The 12,770-nt window shown below is 39.1% G+C and overlaps 1 protein-coding gene and 1 non-coding gene across 2 annotated transcripts; one reads left to right on the top strand and one right to left on the bottom strand.

Moving 5' to 3' along the window:
- The first annotated feature begins 1,587 nt into the window (after window positions 1–1,587).
- hal (histidine ammonia-lyase) lies at window positions 1,588–9,426 on the top strand. The gene is made up of 20 exons (XM_015030194.1): window positions 1,588–2,053; window positions 2,148–2,208; window positions 2,317–2,344; window positions 2,927–3,001; window positions 3,084–3,156; window positions 3,283–3,349; window positions 3,435–3,472; window positions 3,580–3,705; window positions 3,830–3,969; window positions 4,141–4,188; window positions 5,329–5,476; window positions 5,582–5,677; window positions 5,873–5,931; window positions 6,593–6,673; window positions 6,812–6,877; window positions 6,952–7,117; window positions 7,229–7,363; window positions 8,456–8,564; window positions 8,655–8,724; window positions 8,870–9,426. Exons 1-20 carry the CDS (start codon window positions 1,807–1,809, stop codon window positions 8,999–9,001), a joined length of 1,965 nt encoding a protein of 654 aa, XP_014885680.1. The 5' UTR covers window positions 1,588–1,806; the 3' UTR covers window positions 9,002–9,426.
- Window positions 9,427–11,253: 1,827 nt separating this feature from the next.
- Window positions 11,254–11,340, bottom strand: trnay-gua (transfer RNA tyrosine (anticodon GUA)). The gene is given in 2 exon segments: window positions 11,254–11,289; window positions 11,304–11,340. It is a non-coding gene; the product is annotated as a tRNA-Tyr (tRNA).
- Window positions 11,341–12,770: the final 1,430 nt, after the last annotated feature.

Genomic DNA, 12,770 nt, shown 5'->3' with positions numbered 1-12,770 from the left:
GTATTTCATTACCTCTCTGCTTAAATCGCTACTCCGTGCTGAAGCAGAAACGACACTACAGCGGTTTCCGTCATCTGACAAGTAGCAAGTCTACTCGACTTTATTCACCAAAAATGTTTTTTTTATTTATTTTTATATTTTTTTTTTTTATAATTCACCAAAAGCTGCTCTGTAATCTGGAACGTTCGCTACGTTCAGCTCCGCAGTTAGCCGCTTTATCTCACTGCGAAAGGCAACTGCGTCATGCGTCACGGGCAAAAGGTCAAAGGTAACAAGGTGACCGGCTTATTATGTTGTACAAAAAACCCCCAACAAAAACAAACAACTAATAATTTTAGTACATGTTATTATGTGTCAGAAGAGGGCATAGGAAATAATAATACCAAAATAAATAAATAAAAAAGACCAAAAGGGCCCTTGGGGGCAAGGAGCAAAAGGGACAGGTGCTCAAGCCCCCCTCCAGCCCTTCCTGTGTACCCCACATTTATTGATAAATGTACAGTTATGGATGTTCATTCATCAAAGGGTGGAGAAGACAGCAACAGTAAAGCTGGACAGGAATCCAATGAATCCAGAAAATATCTGGAACTGAATTAGCAGCTTGAATGAAGTTTCAAGTTTGTGTGTCACACAATAGTGGATAACAGTTTTCATTGTATTATGATTGTTTTATTATTATTTTACATTGCATATTTTAACAGTACGACAGTAAGTAACATTGTTGAAGGTCCTGGAGTCTTTCTGCGTTGATTTTGCATGGTCTTCCTGTTCGTGCATATTCTCTTTGGGAACTCCAGAATCTTGCTCTTTCTGAATTGCCCTTATGAGTGTGTGCCTATGTTTGTGTGTGTGTGTGTGTGTGTGTGTGTGTGTGTGTGTGCGCGCGCGCGCGCGCGCGTGTGTGCGTGTGTGTGCGTGCAGTTGTTTGTCCTGGGTGTCTATGTGTTTCCCTGTGATGGACTATCAACCCCACCTCTTGCCCAATGACACTTGGCACCAGCCCCCCTGAAACCTGCAAGGAAAAGCAGCTATAGACTCTGGATGGATGTCAACAAGATCTGAAGGTTTACGTCTCCACCTCAGAGGTAACATGAAAAATGAGCACCGACACAGTGAACGTTGATACAAATAATGGGGAGGAAAAAACTGGATAGAAGTGATCAGTGTTTGACTTTTGAATAAATATTTGGAAGATGTTTTTTCCTGACACTATATTTACTCTGGGAGAAAGGCAGTCTAAAACGGTTTGTTTGTCATTACATAAACGTGGTAACGGAATCGAACCCGTGACGACTCCGTCTAGCATCGACGCCTCCATTTATGGGTAGTGCCCGCTTTACCCCTGCGCCACCAGCGTGCCACATATGAATTTTTAAAGATTTAGGAAAACGCTTCTGGAATCACGTGATCGTATAAGTCACCTTCCTGAATATTCATTGTCATATTCACAAAAGTTATTCACGTATTGATTCTCTAACTCCATTTTTCCAGCGCTAATCGTTTCTGCTACAACTGTCATTTTCCGTCTTCTAACAGGAGCACATCCCCGTGTAAGACCTCCTCCCCCTTGGCTTGCAACCGCTTTTGGTCGATGAGATCAAACATCTATGTGAACGACCTTTGGAGGTCACAGGTCTCTAAAGACAGAAAGAAAGAAAAAAACAAAACAAAACAAAAGGTGCTACTCCGGCGAGGCGTGCCCCCCTCAGCCCGCTTCTGATTGGTGTTGGGGAGGCGTGCGGCTGAAGGTGGAACCCAGGAGCCCAGAGCGCAGCGCTCACTGCGGACGAGCCTCGCTGACGCGCAATGCCTCGCTTTACCGTCCACATCCGAGATGAATGGGTGGCGGTGGCCTGCCGGGACACCTCCAACAACATCCAGTGGCTCGGACAGGAAGCACTGAAGCGGTACATAAAGAACAAACCGGACAATGGCGGCATCGTGTCTGTGAAGGAGACGCGGTTCTTAGTGCGCAGGTGCCAGGGCCTGGGCTTGCTGGACGCGGATGACACCATCGATGATGTGCTGGAGGATAATGACTTTGTTGAGCTTGGTAATGGTTTAAATGCAAGACAACCCTAACTGTACGTAGGGGTATTCGAAGATTTTATTCATTTAAAATAATTTTTCTCCTACATTGCTTCCAGCAATTGAGGGAGACACCATGTCTCCCGACTTCATCCCATGTGAGCCTGGAGTTTCGAATATGTATCCTTAAACCTGCAGAACAGACCTTAGAGACATTAAAGTAAATCAGTGTAGCAACAACGTAGACACATTTGGATAACGTTTATTCTTAACTAGTCTACAAAACAGCACAGCTGCGTACAAAGAACCCACAGAAGTAAGTATATTTGGTAACACTTTATTTGAAGGGGGTTGAATAAGACTGTCATAAACATGACATAACACCTGTCATGAACATGAATAAGCCTTCATGAATATGTATGACTGCTGTCATAAAGTGTCATTCTGTAAATTATGACACTTTTAATACAAAGTTGACATTATTCAAAATGTCTTTGTTATGACAACTTGACATTAACCAAGAAATCATTAGTTTAAACTTTACCTTTAATAACATAAAGTTACCTAATTTTTAAAGTGCAATCAGTAATACTTTTATAACAAATTTATATCAGTAATGATTTTTTAGTTAATGTCAAGTTGTCATAACAAAGACATTTTGAATAATGTCAACTTCATATTAAGTGTCATAATTTACCGAATGACGCTTTATGACAACAGTCATAAATATTCATGAAGGCTTATTGATGTTCATGACAGGTGTAATGACATGTTTATGACAGTGTCATGTCAGTCTTATTCACCCCCCTTCAAATAAAGTGTTACTGTATATTTTCTTTTGAACGCCTGAAAAAGGACGTCAGATTTGGTTTTTGTGACACACATTTTGCTTGTGCAGTACATTAGTTTGGATGGCAACAGCCTGACTTCCACTGATCTGGTCAACTTAGGCAGAGGACTCTACAAGATAAAGGTAATGATCAAACACTGTTGTGTTTTTTCTGTCTGTGGTAAATCTTTGACTTCCCTCTTTCCACCAACCTTTTTTTTCCCAGCTAACTCCAGAGGCAGAGAAAAAGGTTGTGCAATCACGAGAACTTTTGGACACCATTGTCAAAGAAAACCGAGGTAAACTCACATTTAATGACTGATTAACTGCGGAGAGCGTGCGCTAAATCAGTGATCGCAGAATTTCCTTTTCCCGCAATTTGTTACCACCATGAACTTATTTCTCTGCATCTGTCGTTCCTGCAGTTGTCTATGGAATCACGACAGGTTTCGGCAAATTTGCCCGAACTGTCATTCCTGTCGGCAAGCTCAAGTAAAGACAACCTTTTATGGTTTAATCTCTGTAAACTGCTGCAGAACGATCCTCTTTTATGTGCCACACACTTTCTGCTCCACAGGGAACTCCAGGAAAACCTGGTGCGGTCGCACTCAGCAGGTAGAAATCTGGAAAGCCCACCTTGAGATTGACACTTCTGAGCATTCAGTATGTTGTACTTTGTTACAATGTGGAAAGGCTTTAGAGTTTTTTGCTGTGATTTGTAGGTTTGGGGAACCCATTGAGTCCTGAGAGGACCCGCATGCTGCTCGCTCTGAGGATCAACGTTTTAGCTAAAGGCCACAGCGGGATTTCTCTGGAAACCCTTCAAGCCATGATCCAGGCCTTCAATGGTAAGCTTCAACTAGACCCATCAGATACCAAATCGTTTTACCCAAGCTGATTTGGTACTCTGATCGCTTCTTTAAGAGGCTCAGAGTTGATTTCTGACTAATCCTTCTCTTTGCCCGCATGCAGCCTCCTGCCTCTCCTTCGTTCCAGAGAAGGGGACGGTGGGAGCTAGCGGAGACTTGGCCCCCCTCTCACACCTCGCCCTGGGACTGATGGGAGAAGGGAAAATGTGGTCCCCCAAGAGCGGATGGGCAGACGCCAAATATGTACAGTCACCTTCCCATAGTTTCAACACATCAGCTCTGCAATAATAACTAAAGGAAATGAGCGTTGTTCTTGGAAACGTAGAAGGTTGCTAGGTCCAATGGGGAAACATGTTTGCTTTTTGATGACCCCTGTCTTTGTACACGCTCTGTCTCCTTTTACTCCTGGTTCAGGTCCTGGAGGCCCACGGACTAAAGCCAATATCACTGAAACCCAAAGAGGTAACATTCAAAAATATACACGTGGTTTATCTGAGATTAAGGGATCAAAGTACACAACTCGTTATGACAATTACACGATGCTATTTGTTTTTCATGTTTTAAGGGGGACAGACAGACGATTATCCATTTTTAAATCAGTTAAAACTATTTTATTTATGAAAAAACAGGTTTAAAATAAGATGAATAAAACCTAAATACAGTTTTCTTAAGTGTACATGCAGTCATCGTTGAATTAATGAGACATTTTAACCATTCTTTTACTATTTGAGCATTTATCCATTATTTAGACCTGTGTGAATTTTAAAAAATACAGTAGATGCTAATGTGCAGCTAATTTTGTTTTTAAAAATCATTGAGTTTGTAGCCATCATCATACCTAAAAACGAAAACATTTAAAATTCATTGGAACGCCCAGATTTATGTCATATTTACTTTGATGAGAAATAACTGAGTTGATGCATTCAATAGGGATTAAAGGTGATGATTCAATTATTGAAATAATCGTCCAACAATTCAGTGATTGATTAACTGTGAACTGGAGTATATAGGTTAGAAAAAAATATATTTTGCAGTAATTAGGCCAAAACTGTACAAAAATTGTATACATTTTGCATTTAAAATAAAATTAAATAAAAAACTTTGTCTGTAATTATGTTCTAACCAGAACTTCTCAAGAGACGTAGTTTGGCTTTATTGGGTTGAAATTCTGTTTAAAAAAAAAACAAAAAAAAAACTGTCATCAGTTCATCCCTATTGATTGAATGATTTTCACATGTTGATGTTTGAAGATGCAGATGCATCCTTTCCTAAAGCTTACACTAAAACAAGGCTGTTACCACATTTAAAGGGGAAAAAAGCTGCTTATTTTTTTTTAAAAAAAAGGAATTTAATTATTTGTTTATTTGGATCTTATAACATATCTCTACTACTGAAAACGCTCAAGTGGTTAAATGAAGTATCTGCAGAAATTTCCATCTGATTAATGGACTGGCAGAATAATCGACAGATTAATTAATTGCTAAGATAATTGTTAGCTGAGGCCCTATATTTAATAACTTCTCTCCATTTTCCCCACTGTCCACCACCTCGTAAACGTGACAAAAACAAATAAACAGTTTCCTCTGTCCGTCCTTCACCCAGGGCATTGCTCTGATCAACGGTACCCAGATGATCACCTCTTTGGGGGCGGAGGCAGTGGAGCGCGCCCGGGCCATCGCACAGCAGGCGGACATCGTTGCTGCTCTCACGCTGGAGGTGCTGAAGGGAACCACTAAGGCCTTTGACAGCGGTGAGCAACAGCAGGAAGAGCAGATGTGGATAAATCCACATCAGAGCTTCTACTTGACGTGGATTTACCCACAACTCACGCCAACATGTTGCCGTTTTCCCACAGACATCCATTCGCTGCGTCCCCATCCAGGCCAGACGGAAGTTGCCCTTCGCTTTCGTTCGCTGCTGGACTCTGACCACCATCCATCCGAGATTGCAGGTTAGCAGAGCGACCCAAACTCATTAGGAGGATCACGTAATGAAACCTTTTTTTAAAAATAGTAATACACATCAAATTTGCAACCCATAATAAGGTTTGTGAAGGTGTCTTCGTCCATGTGGATTTAGGAAAACATGGTTATGTTGCCATGTTACATGTCCATATGTAATATGTAGTGTTAATGTCTATTTTCAGAGAGTCATAGGTTCTGTGACAGGGTCCAGGATGCCTACACCATGCGCTGCTGTCCTCAGGTAACTTCAGGTCAAATGTAGTTTAATTAGTCAGATTAAACAAAAAGTTGAAGCTGAGCATCGCAAATTTTCCATGTGAAAGTCATAAGTTTCACCTAATTTGGGAATAAAGTTACGAGACATTCTGAACCACTTATTTGCCCTGGTTGTCTTTTACAGCATGTAGCAGTATTTGGTATTTATCATCTTTAGCAATCAGGGTAAAAAAATAAAAAAAAAAAGAATTCTGATCATTTCCAGGTGTGTCTCAATAAATTTGACTTAAAGTGAAAAGACAAAAAAAAAATGTCAGCAATTCAATAAAAAAGTGAAAGTATGGAGGTTTACTGCAGACGTTTACTACTCTCAGATTCATTTTGATTTTGTAAGTTTGCAGATGACAAAAATCAAAACCTAGTTTCTCAGAAGATTTTAAAGCAGTTTAAACCATAAGTTTACATGCGCTGACAAGACAATTTTTTTTGCTCACTGTCTGGAGTTAAATTAGATCAAACTTCTCTTGTGTTAGCTTAGTTTGAATTACCAAAATTGTTTCTATTTGCTAAATTGTCAGAACTTAGTGAGAACATGTTTTAGACATTTCTCTTTGAATTTATTCAAGTTTGTATTTAAATATGTGGTGTTTAGATAAGTTTCCATTACTGTATTTCTTTGTATGCAGGTGCACGGAATAGCGAATGACACGATAATGTTTGTGCAGAACATCATCAACACAGAAATCAACAGCGCTACAGACAACCCTGTATCCTTCAGTGTCATGTAACCATGAAACAATAAATGTCTTCCAAGAATTTCACACTTTTTCAAAAATAACTTATTAAGATTGCACATGGACTTCCACTTTTTTCTTTTTTTTTTTTTACCTTAACGGCCGTACAAGATGGTATTTGCAGAACGAGGTGAAACCATTTCTGGTGGGAATTTCCATGGAGAATATCCAGCAAAGGTTTGTGGGTAATAAAACAGCCTCATGACCTTTGAGGAAGTAATTAACTCCCAATGCCGTATTTTTTCTAAAAGGCTCTAGACTTTCTGTCCATCGCTGTCCATGAGCTGGCTTCCATCAGTGAGAGGAGGATTGAGAGGTTATGTAACCCCTCACTGAGTGAGCTGCCTGCCTTCCTGGTTAATGAGGGCGGCCTCAACTCGGGCTTCATGATTGCCCACTGCACCGCTGCTTCTTTAGGTTGGCTTGTGAGCATAACAAATGGAAATGTTACAGGAGAACTTTAGGAAACATCTTCACTTTAATCATCAAGTCTGAGTAGAAACTCATTTTGACATCTGTTCCTGTTAGTTTCAGAGAATAAAGTTTTATGCCACCCTTCGTCTGTGGACTCCCTGTCCACCAGCGCGGCTACAGAGGACCACGTGTCTATGGGAGGCTGGGCCGCTCGGAAAGCCTTGAGGGTTGTGGAACATGTGGAGCAAGGTGAAACGCTCTGTCTGGAATATTTCACTGCAAATTGAAATACTGAATCCAGAGGATCCTCCTAGAGAAGAAAAACCAACATAAGTAATAATAAATTAATGTTCAGGCAGTGCAAAAACAGGTCAAAGTGTAGATTTTTATTGGTTTAGATGGTTTTTCAGAATAAAATTCCAAAAGGTCTCACTTATTTCTTGAACTATAAAATTAAAAGTTCACTGTGAAATTATGGCAACAGGAAAAGGCAAGTTTATTTCAGCAACAAGATCATTCAAAGTGCTTTACATGAAACGGACAAAACATGACTTTGCAGCGGCGTAATACAGGAAAGTAAGAAAAAGTTGGAATACAGGCTAAAATGAAAGATATTTCAGTTAATACTGATCAAGGCAACGTCAAACAAATAGATTTTTAGTCTCAGTGTTTCAGCAGTTTTGCAGTTTTCTGGAAGTTTGTTCCAGAATAGTGGACCAATCACTAAACGGAATGTTGCTTCTCCATGTTTGGTTCTGACTGTGGGGATGCAGAGCAGGCCAGAACCAGAAGGTTATAGTAGGTTAATGCAACAACAGAATATCTGCATGTCCGTTAAGTAAATCGAGTCGAGTAAAAGTTTATTAACCCCTTAACCTGCAATGGATCGCCCATGTGCTGTTTTTCCATTGTATGAAGGTTAAGGGGTTAAATGCAGTGCAGTGAAAACTTTGAGTCATGCATTATGTCTTAATACTTGCCAGATTTTCCTTTTATCTTTCAAAGTGGTTTTAATACATTTTCATCCTTTCTGAAGATCAATTTCAGATTCTGGCTGCTTTTTCACTCATTTTCAAGTCTGTTACCTCAAAGGTTATAACAAGCCGTCTGAGTGGAAACGATTAGAAACGGTTAAACAGTTTGTCGGTCACAAGATTTGGTTCAGTCAACAATGTATCTGTTACGTAATGTTAGAAGTGACCATGACCTGGCAGTTAACAGGAAGCTGTTGTATAAATGACCAAATAAAGAAGTTGGTTTGATTAGCCTATTTTTACCCCAAACATACGCACATAAAGATATTCTACACTTTAGCACAATTAATGTGATTTTTGCGATCAGTTCTTGCCATAGAGCTGCTGGCGGCCTGCCAGGGTATCGAGTTCCTCCGCCCTCTTCGAACCACCACCCCGCTGGAGAAGGTCTACGACCTTGTGCGCACCGTTGTCAAGTAAGTTAGATGGATCTCAAGCCCACAAAAATATATAAACAGGAAATATTTGTCTCCTATTTCCTCATTTTCTGCTTGTACTTTTAACAGGCCGTGGATTAAAGACCGATTCATGTCGCCAGACATCGAAGCTGTTCACCGTCTCCTGCTCGACCAGAAGGCAAGAGCTAAAATATTTGAAGTTTAGGTCATTTTGTTGAGTCAAAACCAAACATCTCACTGTATCTTATTGGAATTTGATGTAAAGTCCACATTTGTGAAGTAGAAGGAAAAGATTTTTGAAAATGCTTTCTTATCGATCTTAGGTGTGGAAGGTGGCCAAGCCTTACATTGACAAGTATCAGACTGAATACATCCCAGAGTCTCGACCCAATTCCCCCACCGCCTTCTCCCTGGATCCCCCCGCATCACCGAGGAAACGTGTCCGTCACGAGTGAAACCAAGCTTCAAATCAAGTTCACTCTGTTTTCTAACTTTTCTGCTTGAGTCATTTTTACTGATCAAAAGCTAAAAGTATAAATATTGTTACAAAGATTAATTATTAGTAAGACCGTGGAAGATTTCTGACATGAAAATCTGTGGAGATGCGTTGCTTACGTATTATTATCTGGAAAATTAAGTTTTGTAATTTTCTATGCTTTCTCCGACAGCACTGCAGTAAACTTGCATTACTCTTGACTATTGTTGCTAATGTAGTTTTTATAGCCACTTCACAGTTTCAGCCTTTATTAGCATAAATACAATTGTTTTGTGTGTAATTTGCTGCTATGTGACGTTTATGCATCAGTCTGTGTTTTAAATCGTATTTCTCTTGTTAGATTTTGCCATGATTCATTAAAATGTTTATCACATTATTCTGTTATATTTCTAACTTCATGAAATTGTTGTACGTCTCATTATTTCTACAATCAGTGTCGTTATACGTGAAATAATCTGCCAATGGAACAAGTAGTTTCATAATTTTAAAAACATCCAATCAGATTTTCGAAATATGGTTTTTCCTCTACTCTTACTTGAGTAATCTCTTGGTATGGCTACTTTTTACTTTTACCTGAGTGAAAACATGTCAAAGAAGTGCGACTTTTACTTGAGAACAATCACTGACTGTCCTACTCACCTCTGATTTTAAACTTTGCTAGAATTTTTTTTTTGTCATTTCTAATCATCATTTTACTTTACTTCGCATTTACACCACTAGATGGAGATATAAACCTATTTTAAAGACATTATAGCGTGAAGATTTATTTTTTTTAGATAACAAGTACCCTTTTAATTTAGGTTCTGGTTAAGGGCTGTACGTGGTAAGTGAATAAGATATAATCATCAAAGTGACTGTGTAACAGATATTTACAGAAGACCAACACATGGATGAACTTTTTACTCTGCATTTATTCAAAAAGACGATAGAGACACACATCGGTTGTCTTGTGGGTTTCATGTGCACTTCCGGTTCCCCCACAATGCTCGGCAACAATGTGTGTGATTAGTGTCACATTCACTTGTTATGCAATAAAAAAGCAACTATTTCCAGGAGTTTAGAAACGTTTAGAAAGTATTTTCTCATTTGCTTTTTAATAACAAAACTTTTAATTGACAAAACTGTTTAAACTAAGCATTTTTAATACAACAAACACACCTAGCGGACTTAAAAATATTGAATGAAATAATTTGAGCTTCCCTTTAAATTTAAACATGATGTATACATCTGCAGAGCACAACATAACCACACATTGGCTGTCCGTTGGGTTTCATGTGCACTTCTGACTCCTACATGAAACAAGATTATTGTTACACAAATATGAAGCGCAATTACAGGCACTCGCCACGAGGGGGCTGTAAAGCACGCCCACTGAGCATAAAACGTAAATAAAACATATATTCACATGTAGCCAAGCGTCACAATAACACTTTAAATTAAACCTGTGAATAGCGTCCATGTGGAATAACATAGAATATAATATTCACAAAAAATTTACAGAAATAGCCGAAGTAATTTCTCTAAATATGAATGACATACTTTCCCAATGCTTTGCGGCTATGTGAGGGAGAGGACGTTACGTAGAAACGAGGAAAAGTGCACGCAATACAAGACCTTCAAAATAAATTGCTCAAAGAAATATAATTTATACATTTCTCAATAAAAATAAAAAAAACCCAGTGGCATAAACTGGTTATTTAACAAAGATAATTATAGTTGTAATTACTCTCTTTTGTTGCGAAAAAGAAACTTTCAACTGCCATCTTGCCATGTTGTGCTAAACAAATACATTTGACTCGACTTTTCTGCTGAATTTACCAGATTTTTCAAAACTATAATTATGGTCTACCCTAAAGGAAAACGTAACCATGAAAGAAAACAAGCACATGCGCACATGCGTGGACCTGATAACATGCTTGTGTTGAAGGTAATGATGCACGAGACTTACTGTCTGCTCTCTGATTGACCGAAAGGCAGTCTGTTATATGTTACCTGAGGATAAAGGTCAGACTTAACTGTGCAGTAACCTTTCACACACAGAGACGCAAACACCCTCACCTTATGATAAAACCTGCTATAGCTGACGTGTTATGGGCAACCGATATACGAAGGTTCATGCGTTGCGTCACAGCAATGTAAAAACAACTGTCAATGTTAACGAAATACATTCATTGCAATGAATTAAAAAAGAAAAAAAGAAAAAACATTGTCTCCTTCGAGCCGGAGTCGAACCAGCGACCTAAGGATTTCAGCTGAAGCCTCTACAGTCCTCCGCTCTACCAACTGAGCTATCGAAGGGACTCGGTAGTAGAGTGCACTGCTCAAAACAATTAATAGTGGCGACATTTGTGAGTCCTTTTCATAGTATATTGATTTATGTATTATTCCTGATATATAGGCAAAATCACCAGTGAGTTACATTGAACCAGATGTTAACTTATTTTTTAAATTGGTCTATTTCATGGAATAAAACAGTGCGTCCGATACAACTAAATATTATAACAGACCTGCCCGCATTTTGCCCACAAGTTTAACTTAAAATCCTTCTGTGATAAAAGCAGAGCGGAAACAGACGGTACTTTGGACAAAGATAGACAAAATAACATAGACTGTGAAAAAATATTGTAACTTTCCAGGCAATGAAGTATCATTGTGTATGCAAAAGTTACATCAAATTAAGTTTATCCATGTAAGTATATTGAACAGGTGTTTAATATACATTTTATGGTTGGTAGTGTTAACGTTAAACTGGCGTCAGGGGGACATCTGCCAAAGATAAACATCATAAAATGAGCTGAGAAGAAAAGCAGTAATGATTAGCCCGTGGTCTTCTCTGGATGTAGCATGTCTGGCTTTTTGTCTGGCTTCTGCACAAGTAGATTACTCGCTAGGGTTCAGTGAGCTGAAGGTACAGGGTGACAAGGCTGCGCAAAAGAGGAGGGAAGCATCGCCTTTTACAGTCTGGAAATAAAGCTGGCCAGTCGGACCCATGTCTGACATTCTTACTGGGGCATTACACGAGGAGACCACTGCAACACATATCAAGGACAATGCCGCAGGAACAACAGAGATCATATTGCAAATATCTCATGTTAAAACGTACCGTCTAACTGTAGCAACTGAACCAATGTAAAAATCATTTATTTGAAGTGTTTTACTTGTGTATCCTCAAAAAGCTGGCTGTTTTCTGTAAAACAGCGACTTAATTAATAGTATGTAGGGTCATTTGAACCGACCTTCTTAAGATTCCAGACCTTGAGCTCAGACTGTCGGTCTAGATGCCTAAGATTTCTTAAAGCTCTTTGGAGACAAGCAGAAGACTGTTGTGTTGTGAACTTTCAGTCCATGTGGAGTCATTCTCAAGCTTAGAAATCAACGTGCAGTTATGTAGATGTACTGTAATAGAAAGCAATGGGTACAAATCTTCATAATTCCATTCAGTTTCGCAAAAAGCTGATCAACTCTCCTAGCGTAGGTACACTCCACACCATGACAGAGCCGTCACCGTGCTTTACAGGTGGTTGTATTAAAAGAAAACAAATCACTTTTTAAAATTTTCTCCTCACCTTGTCTTGTCGCTTTGTTAAGAGTTTGAACCAAAACATTCAAATGTGGATCCATTTCTCCCTTCCTCAGATCATCCAGTGATGATGAATTGACAAAGACAACATTTAGAAGCAGCTTGGGTCAAAAATGAGATTGAAATATCCAAAAACAAAAAACCCAAG

This window comes from Poecilia latipinna, unplaced genomic scaffold (assembly GCF_001443285.1).
Source record: "Poecilia latipinna isolate Pla-1442-1.1 unplaced genomic scaffold, P_latipinna-1.0 Scaffold175, whole genome shotgun sequence".
In the NCBI taxonomy this organism is placed as follows: Eukaryota; Metazoa; Chordata; class Actinopteri; order Cyprinodontiformes; family Poeciliidae; genus Poecilia; species Poecilia latipinna.
The sequence above is the reverse complement of the archived record's forward strand: the minus strand, read 5'-3'. Positions and strand labels throughout refer to the sequence as shown.

Excerpts from the sequence above, each read along its gene's own strand:
- hal (XM_015030194.1), top strand. The coding sequence starts at position 1,807 with ATGCCTCGCTTTACCGTCCACATCCGAGATGAATGGGTGGCGGTGGCC. Across the intron at positions 3,473-3,579 it reads GGTGCGGTCGCACTCAGCAG|GTTTGGGGAACCCATTGAGT; the intron begins GTAGAAATCTGG and ends TGTGATTTGTAG. Across the intron at positions 5,932-6,592 it reads CCATGCGCTGCTGTCCTCAG|GTGCACGGAATAGCGAATGA; the intron begins GTAACTTCAGGT and ends CTTTGTATGCAG.